Here is a 19,410-nt window from a genome sequence, read left to right as displayed (position 1 = left end):
GTTGAGGGACCCGTTCTGCGCTGTTCTGGGCAGACACCACGCAGCACCACGCTTGACCGTTTTCACACGTTTTTATTGAGCTCCGTCTCCGCCCCCCGCCCGGGGACCCCCCGTGGGGCCGCTTCCCGCCCCCGCTCCAGCCGGGAAAGGTGGGGCCGGGCCCCGGGCCGCCCTCAGCTCTCGGGGCCGGCGGCGGCCTGCCGCTCCCGGCGGCGCTGGAGGAGGCGGTAGGCCCGGGTCCCGCACAGGTACCCGCCGTACACCGTCAGCAGCGCCATGGAGCCGGAGAAGGCCTTGTACCCGAAGTCGGCCAGCTGCTTGCCGGACACCATGGCTGCGCCTGCAACAGAGGGCGTCGGTCAGCGGGCCCGGGAGCGCTCCCTCCCCGGCCCGGTCCCGCCGGGCTCTCCCCCCTCCCCGCTCCGTACCTGCGCCCTCGGGCTCCGGTACCCCCGACCTGCGGCTCCGCTGGCTTCCGCTAGCGCCCCGCCTCCGCCCGTCACGCGGCTGCCGCGCTGCCCGCTGGGACGTGTGGTCCGCCGAGGGGCGGGCGGCGGCGCCCCCTGGCGGTGGGCGGCGGCGCCGCTCCGTCCCCTCAGGCGGCCGTGGCGGGTCACGGCCGCGGCCGGGCAGCGCTGCCCGGCCCCGCTCCCTCAGCGCAGCCCGGCGGCCTGGCCTTTCCCCGTGGGGAACACCGCGGGCTGCCCTGCGCGGGGCTGAGGCGCCAGCAGCCCCGAGGGGACCGGCCTCGGCTGCACAGGGGATGGAGCGAAGGCCGCAACAGTCCGGCGCCAGCCCTGGGGCACCCACAGGCCTCGCCGCCCTCCCCGAGGGCCCAGCCCGCGCTCACCGCCAGAGAGGCTGCTTCCAGGGGACTGCAGGAGGCCGCGCTCCTCCGAAACCTGCTCTTGGGCACCCCCGCAGAGCTCCTTGCTGGCATGTGGGGAGTGCTGCCCCAGCGCTGCCCTGCCCCGCCGGCCCTGTCAAGCGCTGAGCCTGCAGGACACGGGCCACCTCCCCTCTCCCTTATCCTTTCCCCAGGCCGCTGCACAGCAGCAGCTCCAGCAGCTGCAGCGTCCTGCAGAGCCGGGATGTGCTGAGGCTGCAGAACATAACTCCAAATGGCAAAGGGAAGACTTTTTATAGCTCACGCGCTCCTTCGGAGTGTCTACAAGCAAGAGGCTTTGTGCACCAGCCATCCCCCAGGTGAGACCTGGGACCTTCAGCAAATGCTGTCAGGGCTTGCAGGGACTCAGGTGCTGCCCACAGCGCACGGCACTAAAGAAACCCGCACAAAGCACTTCCACAGCAGAGGAGCTAACAGCTAAATGCAAGTCCAACACAAAATTCCAGATCCTGCTGCAGCTCCAGGCAGGTGCTGGCAAGAGTTTAGCAAGCTAAGGTGAGAGACTGCGCTGCGTTGAGGGAGACCCTCGCTCCTGTGTGAGCCTCACGTCCAAACACTTGAGCTGGGATTCCTGAAGCACTTCAAGACAACGGGAAGCAGAAGTTGTGCCAGCCCTCCAGGAACATGCCGGACCCCCTTTATCCTCCCTCCAACCTCAATAAAGTTCCTCTTTAGAGGAAGCCGATGCTGGCTACTTTCTGTACAATAGCTGAGTTGAATTTAAAGGTCGTAGGGTGCCTAGTGAGAAAGCATGTCTAATAAAAGGTACAGAAACAACTGCAGTGCCAGCAGATTAAATTCCCCTAGCAAGAGGCTGAGCAGAGGGCTAGCCGTCCCGGAAAGGTCACTCAGTACGAGATGCATTTCAAAGAAAGACAGGGACTAGGCAAGTCCAGGAAAAGCAGCTGGGAAGAGATGAATAAAACACCACAGCATGTCCCAAGAAACCAAGACATCAGAGAAGGGGAGGCCTGGGGTACACGGGGCACGGCGGGATCCTGGCCCGGCTCCTGCTAGCCCCAGGTAGAAGCGTTAGGATTCCGTACCCGGTTCAGCACTGCACTCTCAACCCTCTTCTGTCCTACAGCCAAACTTTAACACTGGAACCGCTGCTGAGAAAAAGCAAGTGGGACACTGTGTTGCGTTGTGTCTGAACAGCGGCCTGCGGGGGCATTCTTGCTGTTTCTGGGACAGCACACGAGGGTGCAGAGCCAGGCGGGAACTGACGCTTAGCAAGCCTAGCAGGCACCAACCCAAAGACAATGATGCACAGGAGCCACAGAGCAAAGAGCACATCTCCCCTCTCCTCTCCAAGTTTATTATTAATTTAAAGGTTCGTAAAGTACACTGCTAGTCAGAGACCCGGTGGCACTAGGGCCCGGAATGGGGGTGGACAGCAAGACCTGCAGCAGCTCCAGCCTGCCAGCCCAGACAGGGATCAGTGAACCGCTGGACACGCTGGCCTGAGCAAACACCAGCAGAGTGAGCCAGCTTCAGAGGACCAGAGGGGCACGTGGCACCCGGCTGGACAAGGGGCAAGTTTCAAAGGCACAACACAAGGCATGAGACCTCTGTCCTCTCCTGTGATGTTGGAGGTCTCCTCGTACCTCTTGCAGATCACATGTCCATTGCTGCCCCTTGTGCCAGCGGGCAGTTTCCAGCACCCTCGCAGGAGGGGCAACAGGGAAAAAGCGCGGAACCTGCTTTCTTAGCACCTGGAAAGCCATGTAGAAGCACAGATGGGAGCAAGTCAGAGAGAAGGCAGAAAGCTGCTGTGGATCATTCATATAAAAGCAACATGACCCGCTGCTTTGTCAGGTACGCTGCCAAGGGCTACACAGCCTGCCAGCTGCTCAGAAAGACTTCGGGGCAGTGGGCCCCTGCACTGCCAAAGCCAGCCAGAGGACAAAGCGATAGGAGGGAGAAAGGCTGCCCGGGGAGAATCAGTGGGCATGGAATTAACACAGGCAGATCTGACAACGGGGGAGTTCCCCAGGTGCAGGGGCCAGGTTTGATTGTGAGAGCAAAAAGTCTAAACAAACAAGCTCTAAAGTCTCGCCCTGGGGCTGCCCTCACAAGCAAAGCATTGGCTGTACCATTCATCTGGAGCAGCTGGCAGTGGCTAGGGAAATAGCACATGGCAGGGTGGAAAAGAATGCTATTTTCTGTGCCGGTGCTTCTTAAAAGTGATTCTCAGCCCCTTTGAAAGTCCATAGGAGCTTCACTCATCCTGGTGGAGCCTGGTGGGGAACCGTGCCTTCTCCACGAGACAGTTAAGCCAAAAGCAACAGCAGGGAGCAGAGTGGCCCCATGGGGCTAATAGCAAAGGCAGTGCCTCCTGCACAGCCCGTATCGATCAAGATGACCTGGCAGAGTCTCTCTGAGAACTGAATCCATCACAGCAAGAGAAAGTGAAAGGAGGAAGACGCTCGGCCCCGCTCCGGGCAGACCCTAGAGATCAGCAGAAGCTAAATGAGCCCTTCAAGGAGAGAGGGAGATCAGCAGGTACCTCTGTGCAGATGTCAGGCTCAGGCTGGCAGAGTCCAGGGCTGAGAAAGGGAACCTCTGCCCTTCCAGCACTCTGCAAAGGCTCCCAGGAAATCCGGACTCCTCACAAAGCTGTAGCATCAGAGCAAGTTGGTGCAGGCAGGAGCTCCCCACGCTTCTTGGCAGGATCGGTGGTTTCACAGGCAGAGTCCACTTACTTATGCTCAGGGTGATTCTGGAGACACTTGATGACATCGGTAACAGGTTTGCCCTCGTAGCAGATCTGATACACAGCTGTGAAGAGGGGGAACCTGTGGGCAGATGAACAAAGTCACCCCCCGCGCTGTCACCAGAGCTGGCAGTCAGAGCACCTCAACTTCTGTTGCGACCTGCAGGACCACTGGGCAGGGGCAGGTGGGACAGTGGCACGGGGCCTCATCCAGCAGGACATTTCTGCCCAGCTGGTTTGATGTGGGCAGTGCAGAGATTCACCTGAACAGCAGAGACACTACGGGTGGGTTTCCCCTCCCACAGCTGCCGGAAAGATCCCAGCCCCACCCCAAAAGAACAGACAAGGGAAAACGAGAGCACTCACTTCTCCACTACATTCTTGCTTTTCAGGATGCGATGCAGCTCAGCAGATGTCTGGGGACCCTGCAGCTTCTGCCCATTCAACATCTCCTTCTCCAGCTGCTCAATAGACTGAAACAACCCAGGAGTGAGGGAGCTGGGCCCTGCAACCCCATCCGCCGTCCCACCTTCCTTCCCTAGAGCCAGGCTGCGGCACTTGGTGAGCGAAGGCAGGATGCCATGGCTCTAATTGGGTCCATCCTGCTGCCAGCTCAGCAGGTTGATAGATATCAAAGTCGCCTGCTCCCTGCTCTGCTTACCTTCCCAGTCTTGGCAAAAGCCTCAGCCACCTTGCGGTTGCGGCCACCATAGCAGGTAGTGATGAGGTCAGCGACCCCGCAGCTCTCCAGGAAGGTGGAGGGGGAGACGGGGCCCTTACAGAAGAGTTTGGCAAAGCCAATCATCTCCATCAGCCCCAGACGGATCACGGCAGCCTTTGTGTTGTCTCCATAACCGAGTCCATCACAGAAACCAGCTCCTACAGCCACAACGTTCTGGAAAACGGCAACAACATGGAGGGGTCTGTTCCCAACAGAGCTCAGGGCTTTGCTGTGTCCGTGACCCGCCTGTGTGATCCCCAGCACAGGCTCCTGCCTGCCCCTGCCTGTGCCAGCGATCATCATCCCTCCAAGCTGCTGAACAGGACACATCCACAGTTCCCTCCAGTCTGGCTTTTGACCCAACGGTCTCAGCAAGCCACAGCGCGATACCCAGTGGAGTTCACTCAGCTGGCAGCCTCCCCCCCCAGCTCCCTGCAGGGCCCTAGAGAACTGCAGACTTTGCTAACCAAGACCCGCAAACCCCGGTGAGCGGCTCCCCCACCTTGAGAGCCCCGCAGATCTCTACAGTGTCAGCTTCCTGCACCACCGTCACCCGGAAATTCGGGGTCTGCATCAGCTCCTTCAGCGTCTGCCCGTGCTGCGTGTTCTTGCAGCCTGATGAGACAAAGGGAGGAGGAGGAAGATGATGGGGGGAGACCCTGAGGTAGGACTGTGCCGCTCTCCTGCCCAGTGGTGTGCTCCTGCAGCATAGTCCTTGCAGTTGGTGCAGCGAGAGGAACCTATTGCCCAACTGATGGATGTTGCTAAACATTTGCAGGTCCACAAAGTGCCACGCACACATTGAGTGGCAGATAAGCGAGGTTCAACCTTGGAATTCCCAGAAGACGGGGACGATCCCTACTGCTGTGTCGAGCAAGACAGAAATGACATGCCCAGTAGATTAAAGGCATCTTCAGAGGTTGCAAATTTGGGTTTGGAGGCTGCTGTTCTCCCTGTTCCTGCGATGTCCTGCACGAGAGCGTTTCTGTGTGCTTGCAGCGATAGCACGCGCTGTTATACCTCCCCAGTCTCTGCAGCCTCCTGCACAGCGTGTTTGCTTTTGTTTAAAATATAGACACTTTGAATCCCGTAACTTCTAACCCAGCAAACTCTTCTGTTGGTTTTGGCTGCTGTACGTGATTCACAAACAGTGTGGAGGATGTCAGAACAGTCACCAGATGAACTTTCAAGCAGCCCTGGCTGGCAGTAACACGAGATCCAGGTGAGCGTCCCTTGAAGCCCAAGGAAACGAAGGTAGGAACTCTATTGCCTAAAGGGACTCTTAGCGTACACCCCTTTCCTTTGCGGCAGGCAGACTGCCTGACGCTCAGGCTGGCAAGGAGCTTTTAGACACACAACTCTGTTTTTCATGAAGTGAGCAATTACATCATAAACCCTCTGAATGAGCTCCTACGGAGTCCCGCTGCCTCCACGGGGAAAAAGGGCTGGCTCACGCTGGGCAGCAGTAGTTTGAGCTGCACCATGCTCCCCCCTTTGCCTCTTCCTGCTCGTCAGAAATGAAGGCTGCTAATGAGGAGGGCTTTTGGCTCCTTACCGATGGTTGTTTCACAGAACTTCTCTCCTGCCACTTCATTAGCAATGTTGGCCCCCATGAGGACGCTCATCTCGATTCCCAGTTTCTCATGGATAATGTCTGAGATCAGCCTCAGCCCATCTGGTCCTTCGTCCACCCCCTGAGAGGCAACCAGGGACAGAGATGAGCACCTGCCCCCCTGGAGACCTACTGCCCCCCTGCCCCGATCCTGTCATTCCCTGTGCTTCAATGCTCCGACTCCCATCCCCCCAGTGCTCAGCTGCACCCCACTCCTCACAGTCCCTGAGATCCCCCATGTGCCCTCACCCTTCTCCTCCACCAGTACACCCCCAAATCCCCATCAAGACTCTGCCCCCACTTCCCACTCTCCCCACATCCTCCCTATAGCCCTGGAGCCCAGTTTCTGCTCCAGAATCCCAGGATTCCCCTCGCAGCCTCTCCGGGCCAGGCTGCTTCCAGCTAAGCCCCCTTGACGCAGCGCCCCAGCGAGCTGCCCGGGCAGCGCTCCTCCTGCTCACACCTTAATGAGCGACATCCCAATAGCATCTTTCTTCACGTGGCCCTTGAGCTGGTCACAGACTTTGCGGATAAACTGGTGGGGCACCACGAACAGGAGGATGTCAGCCCCAGCACAGGCTTTCAGCAGGTCTGGCTCTGCTACCTGAAGAGATTAGGACTGTCGTCGGGGGCTTGTGCCTGTAGTAAGTGTGTCCTGAACCCAGGACAAGGGGAGCAGGGGCTTGAGAGCAACTGCTGGGGGCTTCCCTGTGAGGGAAGGAAGGGCACGGTGTCACTGCCGTGAGGTCCCCTTCCAGGGCAGAGGGGCTGGAGCAGAGCAGGGCGAAAGCAGCCTGAGCTGGTCCCACAAGAGCCGGGGTCATTCTGGGGACCCCAGCAGGCCAGTGCCAGCTGAGGGGCTGAGCGTACAGCCGTGGGGCAGCAGCCCCCGGGCTCTCCATGCGCTGCCGATGCCAGTTCGCAGGCAGCCACATGGCCTCAAGCCCAGCCTGTGGGATGCCAGAGCGGGGGCAAAGGTGGGCAGTGAGAGCAGCCAGGGCTGCAGCTCGTCCAAGCACGGATCAAGGTCACTGGGAGGGTGTAGCTGGGTCCCATGCAGCCCAGTGCATCCCCTGCTTTCACACACCGGTGCCCAGCACACCAGCAGAGCTATTTATTACCTCTCACCAGAGAGCCCGGCTGCCGGCACCGGACCTTGCGCTCAGCGGAGGGGCTGCCGTCGGGCCACACTCACCACATTGGGGGGCAGCTTGTGCCCTGGCAGGTACTTGACATTTTCGTGCTCCGTGTTGATGATGTCGGTGAGCCGCCGGCCGTCCACCTCCTCCTCCAGCACCCACATGTTCACCTGGTTCTCAAAGGTGCTCAGCTGTGCCGCATTGCTGCCGGCGATCTTGGCGATGGCCGAGCCCCTGCGTGGGCAGAGCAGAGCCGTAGGCAGCGGGCACCGAGGCCGCTGGCACCAGGGAGCCCAGTGCGCCGCAGGTCACTGGGGGTCCTGGTGAAACGGGGACAGCTTGCAGCGGGTACCGTGGGGCGCTAGGGAGGACGGGGACGAAGAGGGGACCGGGGTGGCCGGGCAGCGGGCACTCACCAGTTGCCAGAGCCCACGATGCAGACTTTCTTGCCACCCATGGTGCAGGGAGCCGGGGCGCTGCGCAGCGCTGAGCCCGCCGCTGGTATTTCAAGGCCGCCCGGAGCAGGGGCGGCCCCGTCCCGCCCCCGTCCCCGCCTGCCCCCGGGGAAACCGGGCACCGAGCCCCGGGGCGGCAGCACCGGCCGCTCTCCCGGGCACCGCCGGTGCTCGCAGCTCGGGGGGCGGCAATGCGAGACCGTGCTGCAGGCGCAAACTGCTCCCCTGAGGCAAAGGTGAAGTAGCTCACATCCCAAATCTCAGCAGAAGCGGGAGTCACGACTGCAGAGCTTCTCTCTTCCCTTTTCCACAGAAAAGCATTTTATCCCCCCGCTCCCCACCCCCCGAAGTAAGAAACATGAACCCTGTGGTTGCGGACCCGGGACACAACCCCTGCTCTGATCTCACAGCCTTGAGCAGCAGCACTAACGGCCTGACCTCAGGCAAACTGCGCCTTTTTCTAGCCACAGAGGAGTTTTCCCTTGCCACAAGGGCTTACAGGTGCATTACATTTCTACTTCTATAAACAAGGCAGGGTGGAGACACTGCTGCCCCTTTTGCATAGTTTTAAGCCCTTGTATGTAAACTTTAATACAGTTACCTCAAAATTATGCCCGACTCCCATGGGGGGGAAACAGGCTGTCACAATTCTGCAAGGCAGCAGAGTGTGGAAACTGGCCCGTCTAGATTTTATCAGCAGCTTGGCCACTAGATTTCCAGTTTTGCTCAAGTTACTTTTCTTGTTTACCACAAAAGCACTTTTGCAAAGGCTTAGCAGACTCTGCGAGCCAGAGATCCTTACATGAAAGGCTCTCTATAAAAGGCCAAACTATGAAGAACATTTTCTCTGCAGCCTCTTAACCCAGTTGGCTTTGTTAAAAATTAAAAAAAAAAAAAAGAAAGAAAAAACGTGGAGATAATCCAATCCTGTCCCTTCCCAGGCAAGTAAATGAAGTGTCATTCACCAAGGCAGCTGCGGAGAGAAAGCGTGCTGTCAGCACAGAAGGAGGGAGGACAGCTTCCTTCACAGGAGGCTTTTATTAAAACTGGGTGACATCTACAAGGATACAGTACAAAAAAAAAAAAAAAATTTTGGTCCATGGAAAAAACCATAATATTCAGTTAAGAAAAGCAGTTATTCTGCAACAGCTATGTTTGCCTACGCAGTACTCAGCATCCTTCATGTGTGATTCCCCTGAGGAGTCAGTGGGCTGCTTCATCAGCACCAAGACCTTCACCCCAGAACCACAGAGGAGCCATTTCATAAGGGGGCAAAGGAGAAGGGAGGTCGAGAGTCTATTACTCACGGACATGTAGTAACACACACACGAGGAGTAGGGCCACCCAGGCTCCCAAATTCGTAGCAACCTTCCCAACCACAGCAAAGCTGGGTGTGGGGATGAGGGGGGGTTTGTCAGTAACAGGTTTTTGCAGCTATTCCAAGAGAATACGACCAACTTTCAAGTCCATTTGCATTACAGTCTCGAGAAGAAATACTGAGATCTGGGTTAAGAGAGGCCATTCCCTTACACCTGACCACTAGTTCACCAGTAATTCATTCCACAGAGGCATCTGGGCTGCTACTCCCCACGGTCGAGAAAATCTACTTGTACATTCCTGAACCATGCTGGGCCTTATGGCAGCCCCAGAACCTAAAACGTGACTAAAAACCACAGGAGCTTCGGCACGGAAACACCTGCTAACTCGCGTACGCTTGGAGCTATGTCCATTCCCAAGGACTGTCCCGTTACACCCTCAGGTCCACGCGAAGGAGCTTCTGGTCCCCACAGCAAGCGACACAGGATAACTGTCCCAAAGGAATGAACCTACAGCGCTGCAGCCCTGCACAATTCCACCAGGCAGCTGCTGCGTCCCCTCTCCCTGCTACAGGGAGCACAAGCAGCCAGATGGCTTGCTGGAACCGCAGGCGCAGGTCTTTTGAAGTGCAGAGAAACCTCACCACTCCAATGCTTCCACGTCCCTGCAGTAAACCAATGCCTCAGCTCCCCTGTGATCCCCGCCTAGGACAGTCTGTCAAAGAACACAAAGGGAACGGGGCAGGGAAAAAAGGGACAAGGGGAGAAGCAATTCTCTACACAGTCCAGTAACTTCCTCCAGGAGGAGAGTGACTTATGAGGCAGCCCAGTGCAGCAGCACCCTCCGAGCGAGGGAGTGAGGGCAGGGAGGTATGTCAGCTCATGGCATCCTGGCACCTTGCTATAAAACCAGGCAGGGAAGGGACGAGCCACAGAACTCCACCCTTACAGCAGATCCAGGCTTCCCAGACCCAGGTCTCGTGTGCCACAACTAGATGCTAGTTGGGGAGGGATGGGCTGTGGTTTCTGAACTTGAGAAAGGCTCCAAGTCAGCAGTCGTACTGGCTACTGGGGACACTACCGGGCAGTGCAGAGTCAAGGGGAGGCTCTCGGAAGCCTTGGGACTGACAAGGCAACAGTCAGGAAGAAAACCAGGTAGAAATGTGTGCTCATTGGAGCCCGTCTGCTTGCCACACCCCAGAAGACCCCAGGTGTCCTGGAGCTGCCCCAACAGGGACAATGCCAGGATGAATAGTGATGCGGGCCTCGCTGCCGGAGCGGGATTATGTGAGCCTCGACAGTGTACTCTGCAGCTCTCTGTCTCCACAAATAGCTGTGATGCCTTCTGGTTGGGGAGGAGCGGAGCAGCCTATGTGTTACGGATTCCCAGAGCCTGCTCCAATTCCTGCCGTCTTTGCTGCACCTGCAAGAGAAGCCAGAATAGCAGCGTTACCGTACTTGGATGGTGCAGCACCGTAGCATACGGGTAACACAGGACCCATCTGGAAAACGGTAAACTCAAACTGGGACCAAGATGCACCAGCAGTATGTACAAGCAAAGCTTAGCACTGCCACTTTCCACCGGCAGCATGGAGTAACAGGCAGGTACTCGGAGCCACTGGGTACAGAAGGGGACCCCTACTCAGGGACGCTCACCTTGGAGTAGAAGTATCTGCACACAGCTTCCTGAGCCCACGGCTGGAAGTAGAACTCAGCTCTACGCTCCTCTTCAGGATTCCCAACAACATCAGTCATTGTCTGGAGAGCACAAAGGACACAACAGTTCAGGGAGTGCAAAAGCTCTGGCTGTCCTAGGCAAACCCACACCCCCTCCCCTTTCCTCAAAGACATTTCAGTACAGTCAGGTCAGGTTCTTACACTTGACTCCAATTCTAGTCTCGCTTTCTGAGCAGGAAATTGCCTCTCTCTCTGTGGGAGCCGGTTATAATGAGGGAAGCGTGTGACTGGATCCACCTTCCACACAAGACAAAGCTTTTACCTTTAAATCCCGGCACTGGGACTGTAGCCAGTCGTTGATGAAGCCCTGAGGATCTCGGGCAAAGCTCAGCATGAACTCCCGCTGGGTCTTCAGCTGGTTAATTGTCTCTATTGTTTCATGAATCTGAAGGAGATAAGCACAGCAACTAAACTGCTGAATAGGGGGAAAAGTCAGACAGAAACATGAAGAGACCCAGCGAACTCTTATACTCCCTGGTTGACTTATACCCATCAAACAGGATTTTCAATTCCCAGTTTCCTGCTCTGAATATTACCAATTTTCCCACTGACCATTTGCTTTAGAACTACGTTTCCAGGTAAAGTCACCCGTTTGTCAGCATGGCTGACCCCACTCTAGGTTCCAAATGCACAACAGAGCAAAGCTGAACTCCTGTCCTGCTCAGGGCTCGCCTGCTCCAGTGACACATTCCCACCCAGCCCGGAGGAGGGCAGAGCTGAAGGAGCTCTTCCTACCTTGTTATCCAGAGCAGCAATTTCCTGTTGACTGGCTGTGGAGAGCAGGAAGGAATTCATCTGAGTTTTCAAGGTATCGTCCACCTCCACATCAATGTCATAGCAAGCTGTTTTCTTCTGGTCGTTTGGGTCAACACTAGGGGCAGCCACAAGAAAGAAGCCAAAATAAGCGAGTAGCTCAAGAAAGCACCAAGTTGTAGCTCCTCTAAAATGATGCAGGATATGGACCGCAGGCAGGGACAAGCCAAGGTAGTGTTAGCTTCAGCTCTAACGCCAAGCAGCAAAGCGCCACTGATGGCTTTGCAGCACAAAGACCAAGTGATTGCTCCAAGCAGATTTCCATCTGCAAAAGTGTAATGCAAAGGACAGCATGAACGTGGGAGTGCCTTGTGGAAAAGAGGGACGTGGCAAATGAAAGAGGCGGCTGTTCTTGTACAAAGAAACAATGACAGGCAACGTGGGAACCACTGCTAAAATCAGAACATATTACAATGTCTTCCTGTGCCAGCCTCATCCATCCCTTCCACTCTTCTTCCAAGAAATAGGAAATCAAGTGTCCCAGTCTCACCTGATCACATGATTAATGATGATCGGTTCTGGGGGCATAAGCAACGCGTGAAGTCTTTGTGGGATTTCAGAGAACTTCATCCGCTGAGATTCAAATATCTGTGACAGAAAAAACACAGGGCTAAGGAAAGCAACGGGAGCTCAGTGACAGCAACCACTGGCTGCTGACAAAGAAAAGCTGAAAACAGTCGCTTGTTCCAGCCGCACTGTTACCTGCTGGAGGTATTTGTCACAGATGACATACTCCCGCTCATGGGGGTCCTGGAGCTTGTGGGTCTTGATATATTGCCACAAAGCCTGGATGATCACTGGACGGGTCTGAGTGTGAATCCCCAAGAGACGAGCCAAGCGGGGATCCAGTTTGAACTGGGGAGGCTGAAACAAACAGCCCAGAAAGGTGAGATGGCCGCAGACACAGCTATGACACCGTACGCGCCCTGCGCTGTTACTCCCGACACCTTACCTGGTAATCCAGCATCAGAAGGACAGTACAGCGCACATTTACATCTCCTGGCCTCTTCACCTGGAAGCCATCCGTCTCCTGAGTTGTAGCAGTCCTGTGCCACTGAACAGGAGAGGGCATTTAGAATCACCCCCACGCTTGGTTCCCTTCGCTCCTCTGCTGCTTGGCACCCAACAAGCTTGCCAGTAAATCCCACCCACCTAGAGAAAGTTCACCTCATTTCCACTTGCAGCTTGAAACAAGTGTCCAGACCCCCAGCAAGTCAGAGGAAAAGCTAAGATAAGAACTCAAGAGCTCCTGGCCCCCAGCCACTTGTTCAAGCCTTTAGTATCCCCCCCTCTCAAGTTACAAGTGATACACAAACCCTGTCTGCTGAAACACCAACCCATTTTTACAGGTAATGCAGCGAAAAGGAGCTCACCTCTACTAGGTGATTGTCAGGGCCATAGAGGTCTTTATCAAGTTCAATGACCAGAGATTTAAAGAAGGATGAGAACTTTCTTTTCTGCTTGGTGGCATCATATTTGGACAGAGCAGACTGCAAGCAACACAGGAAGGAAAAGCGTTAGGACAGCAAGTCTCAGCACTCAAGCACAGCCACCGTGCACAACAGTGTTCCTTGAAGTTCTGAACACCTAAATTCACCAACATGTGCTTGAAAATCAAGTTCCAAGCCAGAAAGTGAAAGACTGGAGTTAAAGATGAGCTTGTAGGAATTAAATTACTCAGCAATTTCATACAATGCAAGTGCCCTGGTTCTCAGAGCCAGGGTACACAACTGCCACTGATCGGCTCTCACCATTATTTCTTATAGCTCTAAGAACTTTGTATAACTCATGTCCTGCCATGGGGATACCCATCGGTCTCCAAGTTGGGCTCTCGATCTCTTCACCATCAGACTCCTTGGAAAACAGAGACGAAGGAGGATATCAAGCCCCTAGCTACACTCTCACGCACTAAGAAACTGGTTTCATCGCCAATTCCAGATCCATAAAGTCACCTCTGTGGTTGGGTATTTCACACTTACATCTTCCAGCAGCCGTCCTTCCACCCGAAGCTCCCAGGAGGCGACTGTTCCTTCACCATCCTCTGCATCCGACTTGGCTGGATTGAAGGTATTGGAGATAAAAATACGTAGCTTTCGTTTTTGCTAAGAGAAAAAGCATCAGCTCAACGTTAATTCTGAAATCTTGCTATCTTGCTTATGTTTTGCTAAAACTGAGCTTACTGTTTTTAGCTGCCTCATATTCCCCCTCTCCCAGGGCAGACAGCGAGGAAAGAGGCATTTCTGGTTCCACTCCTTGGTTGTGCCTGGCACGTCAAGATGCCTGATACGCCACGCTTACAGGGACATGACCCAAGGTTCATTGCCCTCCTGCTGTCTTAACTAAAGTAAGAGCCTCCAAACCTTGCTTATGATCATAGAATCACAGAATCATAGTGTTGGAAGGGACCGCTGGAGATCATCTCCTCCAAGCCCCGGCCAGAGCAGGGTCACCCACAGCAGGTGGCACAGGGACGCGTCCAGGTGGGTTTTGAATGTCTGTGGAGACGGAGACTCCCCCACCTCTCTGGGCAGCCTGTGCCAGGGCTCTGCCACCCTCAAAGTAAAGAAGTTCCTCCTCATGTTGAGGTGGAACTTCCCATGCTCAAGTTTGTGCCCGTTACCTCTTGTCCTGTCACTGGGCACCACTGAGAAGAGCCTGGCCCCATCCTCCTGCCACCCCCCCTTTCAGTATTTATAAGCGTTGATAAGGTCCCCCCTCAGCCGTCTTTTTTGCAGATTGGAGAGACCAAATCCCTCAGCCTTTCTTCATAAGAGAGATGTTCCACCCCCTAATCATCTTTGTAGCCCTTTGCTGCACCCTCTCCAGCTGTTCCCTGTCCTTCTTGAACTGGGGAGCCCAGATTCATGACAACCATGAACGCAGCCCTCCCCTACCTTAATGGGTCGCTTCAAAGCCTCCTGGATATCCAAGCGTTTCCTCATAATCGTCTGGTCCAATTTCCTTTCAAAGGCCAGCAAGTCCATATAGGCCTGAGACTCGGGTACGAGTTCACGAATCTAGAGCCAATCAAGAATGCAAATCACTGTCAGCTCCCCCGCACTTCTCCAGCCTACTTTGCATCAACGCAGGCTGCAGCTGCGTGTGCCACTCACCCTCTGAGGTAGAATTTTGTCAGCCATCTTCTTCTTTTTAGCACTGTTAAGGAAGAAGATGCACACACAGTCATTAAAATGGCAACCACTTTGTGCAAAGGAACTGTAGGCACTCACGAAGGGAGCAAGATGACAGCTTGTTCTCTGGTTTAGTACTGCCGCGTTAGCGGTGTGCTCAGCCTGATGCCAGTCTCGGGCCCGGGCTCTCCTTTTCAGAGGCTCTTATTGCTACCATCAGTGCAGTCAGGCTCTGTATTCCCCATGGCCCCTGCCGGGCCTCCAGCACCGCAGAGCTGACGAAGCCCACGGTGGTGTGACGAACTAACGCACCTGAACATTTCACATCCCCTGTGAGAGCTCAGAAAGCGGGGTTACATCAAGTTGGAAAGGGCGTACTACACATAATGCCTAACCAAAGCGACTCTCTAGCCTCCATTAGCTTTAGATGGACTTTTCTAGGAAATGCATTTTAAATCAAGAGATGAATTACCAGTGTTAGAATCATAGGATCGTCTGGATTGGAAGGGACCTTTCAGATCATAGAGTCCAACGATCCACCAACACTGCCCAAACCACCACTGCCCCACGTCCCTCAGTGCCACGTCTGCCCGGCTTTTAAATACCTCCAGGGATGGCAACTCCACCACTGCCCTGGGCAGCCTCTTCCAATGCTTGACAACCCTTTCAGTGAAGAAATTTTTCCTAATATCCATCCTAAACCTCCCCTGGTGCGACTTGAGGCTATTTCCTCCAAGCACGGCAGGAGGCAGAGTGCCCCACACACAGCCCAACAGAAAAGCTTTGTGTCGCTAAGCGCAGCCAGGCCATCGCACCACGTCTGTGACTGACACTCCCTGCTGCCCCACGCAGTCCCCACTTCAGCGAGGGCTCACCCCTCGCTCTCTGATCCTAGGGGTGCCTGCCTGCACCCCCAAACCTGGCCTTGCTCCTGGGGGCCTTTGGTGAAAGAGGCAAAACGTCCGTGCCCCCGTCTGAGGATGCCCTGAGATGCCCCGATGCCAGGGGACAATGCAGGATGTCCCTGAGACCCAGGGATGTCTCAGGGGACACCAGGATGTCCCAAGACACTACAATGGCTGGGGATGTCCCTGATGCCCAGGGATGCCCCAGGATGTCCTGAGACACCCCGATGCCTGGGGATGTCCTGGAATGCCCTAAGATGCTCTGATGCCCGAGGACGCCCTGGGATGTCCCACTGCCCCTGGATGTCCCCAGTGTCCAAGGATACCCTGAGACACCCCAATGCTTTGGGATGTCCCAGGATGTTCCCAATGGCCTGGGATGTCCCCACTGCCCAGGATGCCCCTGCTGTCCTGGGATGTCCCCAGTGCCCGAGGATGCCCTGAGACACCCCAATGTCCACAGATATCCTGGGATGCTCCCAATGCCCAATGATGCCCTGACACACCCCAATACCCAGGGATGTCCCAGGATGTCCCCATTGCCCTGGGATACCCTGAGATGTCCCCACTGTCCTGGGATGCCCCCAATGCCCAAGGATGCCCTCAGACACCCCAATGCCCAAGGATGCCCCGGGATGTCCCCACTGCCCCAGGATGCCCACAATGCCCGAGGATGCCCTGAGACACCCTGCCGCCCCGTGATGTCCCCGCTGCCCCGGGATACCGGCCCTTACTTGTGGTTGCGGTTGGGCACGGCCTGCGGCTGCACCTGCTGGAGCTGCTGCGGCGCCGGCCTCTTGCGGGCCTGGTCCAGGCTGGCCTGCGCCATCCCGGGCCGCACCGCCGGGCTCCCGCCGTAACCCGGCGGCCCCATGGAGGGGCCCTGGGGCGCCAGCCGGCTGCCCGGTAACATCCCGGGGCGCTGCGGAGAGAAGAAAACCGGTCCAGTGCCCACCGGGCGAAGCCGAAGCCGAGCCCGTCCCCGCCGCCCCCGCTCCCTCCCGCCCCGCCCCGCGCAGCGCCGGTCCCTCCCCCGCCTCACCGGGTAGGCGGCTCCCGGCAGCGGCGAGCGGTACAGGCCCTGGCCTGGAGCCGGGCCCATGCGCACCGGCCCGCCCGGCGTGCCCGGGCCCAGCGCGCCGGCCCCAGCAGCGGCCCCACCGCCGCCGCCGCTGGGAGTCACCGACTGGAATCCCGCCCGCGCCGCCATCTTCTTCAGCACAAAGGGGAGCGGGCCGGAACCGGATGTGCGCCATAGAGAGCGCGCGCGGGTCCCGCGCCAGAGAGGCGCCGCCCGCAACTGCTGCCCTCTGCCGGCCGGAGGCCGCGGCGGGGGCGGGGGCGGTGGGGGGTGCAGGGGCCTGGGGAGACCATGGGGTACATGGGGCGTGCGGGGTTCCTGGGGGTGCAGGGGCATGGTCCTGGGGACGTGGGGTATATGTGGGGGTGCAGAGTCCTGGGGGTGATGTGGGGGTGTAGGGTCTTGGGCGGGGGCGTTGTGTGTCCTGGGACCGTGGGGGTATTCGGGGGGGAGCGCAGGGTCTTGGGGTGCTGGGGCCGTGGGGTTATGTGGGGCTGTAAGGACTTGGGGGTGCTGGGGCCCGGTCCTGGGGGCGTGTTGGGGCCATGGGGGTGTATCAGGGGGGGTGCAGGGTCCTGGGCGTATTTGGGCATGGGCCTGGTGGGGTGCTGGGGCCGTGGGGGTATATGGGGGGTGCAGGGTTCTGCGGGGGTGTGTGTGTGTGCTGGGGCCGTGGGGGTATTTGGGGGGTGCAGGGTTCTGCGGGGGGTTCTGAGGCTATGTCAGAGGGTGCAGGGTCTTGGGGTAAAGTCCTGGGGGATTAGGGGAGGGTACAGGGCCCGTGAGGGTGGCTTTTGGGGTGCTGGGGGCAATGTTCATGGGGAGCCTGCGGGGGATGCAAGGGCCTGGGGGGGCGGGGAGCCCTGTGGGTGTTCGGAGCAGGGTGGCTGTTTTAAGTCAGCAGGCTGGCGGCTCTCATCTCTGGGCGGAACCACCTGTAAGAGAATTTGCAGCTCCTTGAATCCTCATCGAGCTCCCTTCAGACACGCTTGGGGACTCCTCTACCTGCCTCGGCTGACGTCGCGCTTGGTCTGATCTCTCCTGTCCCCGCCGAGCCTGGCTGATTTCCGCGGCAGCCCCCAGGGTTACTGCCCAGGAGCCGTTACGGTCAGAGCCGCCCTGGAGTTGAGGAGGTTGGGGTGTCAGTCCTGCGCTTGCCAGGCCGGAGCTGCAGCGCTCGCTGTTACAAACGCGTGCCTCTCGCAGGAGATGCTGGTCCTGAAGCCTCCTTTGCTCTGGGGTGTGCTCGAAGGAAGGCGGCTTTGTCTGCCCCGGGGATGGAGGACTCCAGCGTGCAGACCTGGCAGTGACACCTCTCACCAGAACTGCCGTCCTTAACGTCTTAAGAAGTAAGCTTATGGGGGTGTAAATGGACATAAACGGAGTCAGTTTGTTCAGGTTTAGGCTGAGCACCAAGGAAAAGGATTTCTGTCTCCCTTGAGAGTTGCTACAGAAAGCACGATGTTAGAATTAAAGGCCACTTTCTGCAAGTATTTGCATTAAGTTCCCTGTTCCCTGGAGCACTTGCCCTTGCGGTTGCTCAGAGAGAAGAAGGGACACAAATCCAGCCAGCGTTAATCTGTGAAAAAAACCCAAGTGAGCAGTCACACCACAAGTATTAATTAAGCAATTAATGATGATCATGGGTCATTTTGGAGGCTGTCCTGTACAGTGTATGGCATCGTTGACCGAGCAAAGAAGTGGGGATGTGTTGGCGCTTTTTCTGCCAGATACCGGCATTTCCTATCCCTGATGAAAAACACGACGCTTTGAGCACAGCCATTAACTGTTGTCTCAGCATCCATGTGTCCGTGCAGTTAATTTAATGCCACCTCCGACAGGCTTGGCGCCCAGCAGCCTTATGAAATATTCATGGGGAGGAAAAGCAGTGGAACTTATCTGCTCCGTATTGTTCAGATGCAACTTTGACTGAGACTTAAAGCCTGGCAGGAGCCTTTTGGGCAGGCTGGAAAGCTGCCCGGCTCTCCTGGGAGGGACACGCAGAGTGAGGCGGGGTGGGAGTGAGAGAAGGCAAGGGCTAACGTCGGAACCGGAGAGAGGGCAGCGAGCCTTGGAGAGCTGCTCAGCTTGGCACAGGTGAGCTGCGGGGTCTTGGGACACCCCACATCGCATGAGCCGGTTTGGGAGCGGCCCCAGCCCTCTGTCCCCAGGGATGCTCTCTGACCTGTCCTCTCTGTCCCCTGATGCTGGCTGCGTTTTGTAGGAAGGGCAAGGAGAAAATAACCCCAGCTTCCTTGGCTCAGTGCCTCCTTACGCTTGTCCTTTCTCTTTTCCTCTGCCCTGAGGGTTTGGTTGGTTCGCTCCTCCCAGTGGAAATGGTTTGCGAAATGCTACCCCGTGCACCTTCATTTTACTGCACCTGCTGGCACCAGGCGGCTCCTCTGAAACCTTCCTCCCCAACCAGTACGGCTCTGGCTCCAGGCAGCCGAACCGCATCCAGCACTGTGTAATTATATCTCAGCGCCTGTTTCTGCTGGCGGCTTTAGCACTGAGCAAGTGGTAACCAGGAATTATTGCCAGGGAGGAGAAGAGGTGATGCTATCTCTGCCGTGGTTTTATGCGTGATGCATGATTAATCCTTGCTGTGTAGGGTTTCAGCAGCCGCACGATCCGCAAGGTAAACACGGCAGCGTGCAAGCAGGTGCTTCCCAGCATCCCAGGCCTGGGTGTGTCACACCCCGTCCTCGCGTGGATCATCAGAGATGCTTCCTGTGAAATGTAATTAACTCCTTGTCTTGTGCACAGCGTGAGTCTCGCACCACCGAGTGACAGACGTGGATGCACACACGCTGCCGGCACAGCGCACCTTGCCGCCCGCCAGCCCCGTGCATCCTACGTGCACTGCGCCCGTCCGTG

The 19,410-nt window shown here is 56.9% G+C and overlaps 3 protein-coding genes across 4 annotated transcripts; all 3 read right to left on the bottom strand.

The window, feature by feature from the left end:
- Positions 1 to 52: 52 nt before the first annotated feature.
- Positions 53 to 834, bottom strand: LOC134526864 (cytochrome c oxidase assembly protein COX14 homolog). Its single transcript, XM_063359144.1, has 2 exons — positions 429 to 834; positions 53 to 340 (listed from the first exon to the last, which is right to left on the bottom strand). The coding sequence occupies exon 2, from the start codon at positions 330 to 332 to the stop codon at positions 174 to 176; it is 159 nt and encodes a 52-aa protein (XP_063215214.1). The 5' UTR covers positions 333 to 340; positions 429 to 834; the 3' UTR covers positions 53 to 173.
- Positions 835 to 2,184: 1,350 nt separating this feature from the next.
- Positions 2,185 to 7,656, bottom strand: GPD1 (glycerol-3-phosphate dehydrogenase 1). 2 transcript variants are annotated; one of them, XM_063359142.1, is made up of 8 exons: positions 7,512 to 7,656; positions 7,152 to 7,329; positions 6,420 to 6,560; positions 5,900 to 6,038; positions 4,847 to 4,959; positions 4,285 to 4,518; positions 3,990 to 4,096; positions 2,185 to 3,705 (listed from the first exon to the last, which is right to left on the bottom strand). In XM_063359142.1, exons 1-8 carry the CDS (start codon positions 7,550 to 7,552, stop codon positions 3,609 to 3,611), a joined length of 1,050 nt encoding a protein of 349 aa, XP_063215212.1. In that variant the 5' UTR covers positions 7,553 to 7,656; the 3' UTR covers positions 2,185 to 3,608. The 2 variants fall into 2 exon arrangements, with proteins under 2 accessions (XP_063215212.1, XP_063215213.1); XM_063359143.1 differs by lacking the exon at positions 6,420 to 6,560.
- A 901-nt stretch (positions 7,657 to 8,557) lies between these two features.
- On the bottom strand, positions 8,558 to 16,684 carry SMARCD1 (SWI/SNF related, matrix associated, actin dependent regulator of chromatin, subfamily d, member 1). Its single transcript, XM_063359197.1, has 13 exons — positions 16,495 to 16,684; positions 16,187 to 16,374; positions 14,530 to 14,572; positions 14,311 to 14,433; positions 13,396 to 13,518; positions 12,790 to 12,906; positions 12,369 to 12,470; positions 12,119 to 12,280; positions 11,907 to 12,004; positions 11,339 to 11,474; positions 10,866 to 10,988; positions 10,523 to 10,624; positions 8,558 to 10,289 (listed from the first exon to the last, which is right to left on the bottom strand). Exons 1-13 carry the CDS (start codon positions 16,660 to 16,662, stop codon positions 10,236 to 10,238), a joined length of 1,539 nt encoding a protein of 512 aa, XP_063215267.1. The 5' UTR covers positions 16,663 to 16,684; the 3' UTR covers positions 8,558 to 10,235.
- Positions 16,685 to 19,410: the final 2,726 nt, after the last annotated feature.

Source organism: Chroicocephalus ridibundus, chromosome 24 (genome assembly GCF_963924245.1).
Source record: "Chroicocephalus ridibundus chromosome 24, bChrRid1.1, whole genome shotgun sequence".
In the NCBI taxonomy this organism is placed as follows: domain Eukaryota; kingdom Metazoa; phylum Chordata; class Aves; order Charadriiformes; family Laridae; genus Chroicocephalus; species Chroicocephalus ridibundus.
The sequence above is the reverse complement of the archived record's forward strand: the minus strand, read 5'-3'. Positions and strand labels throughout refer to the sequence as shown.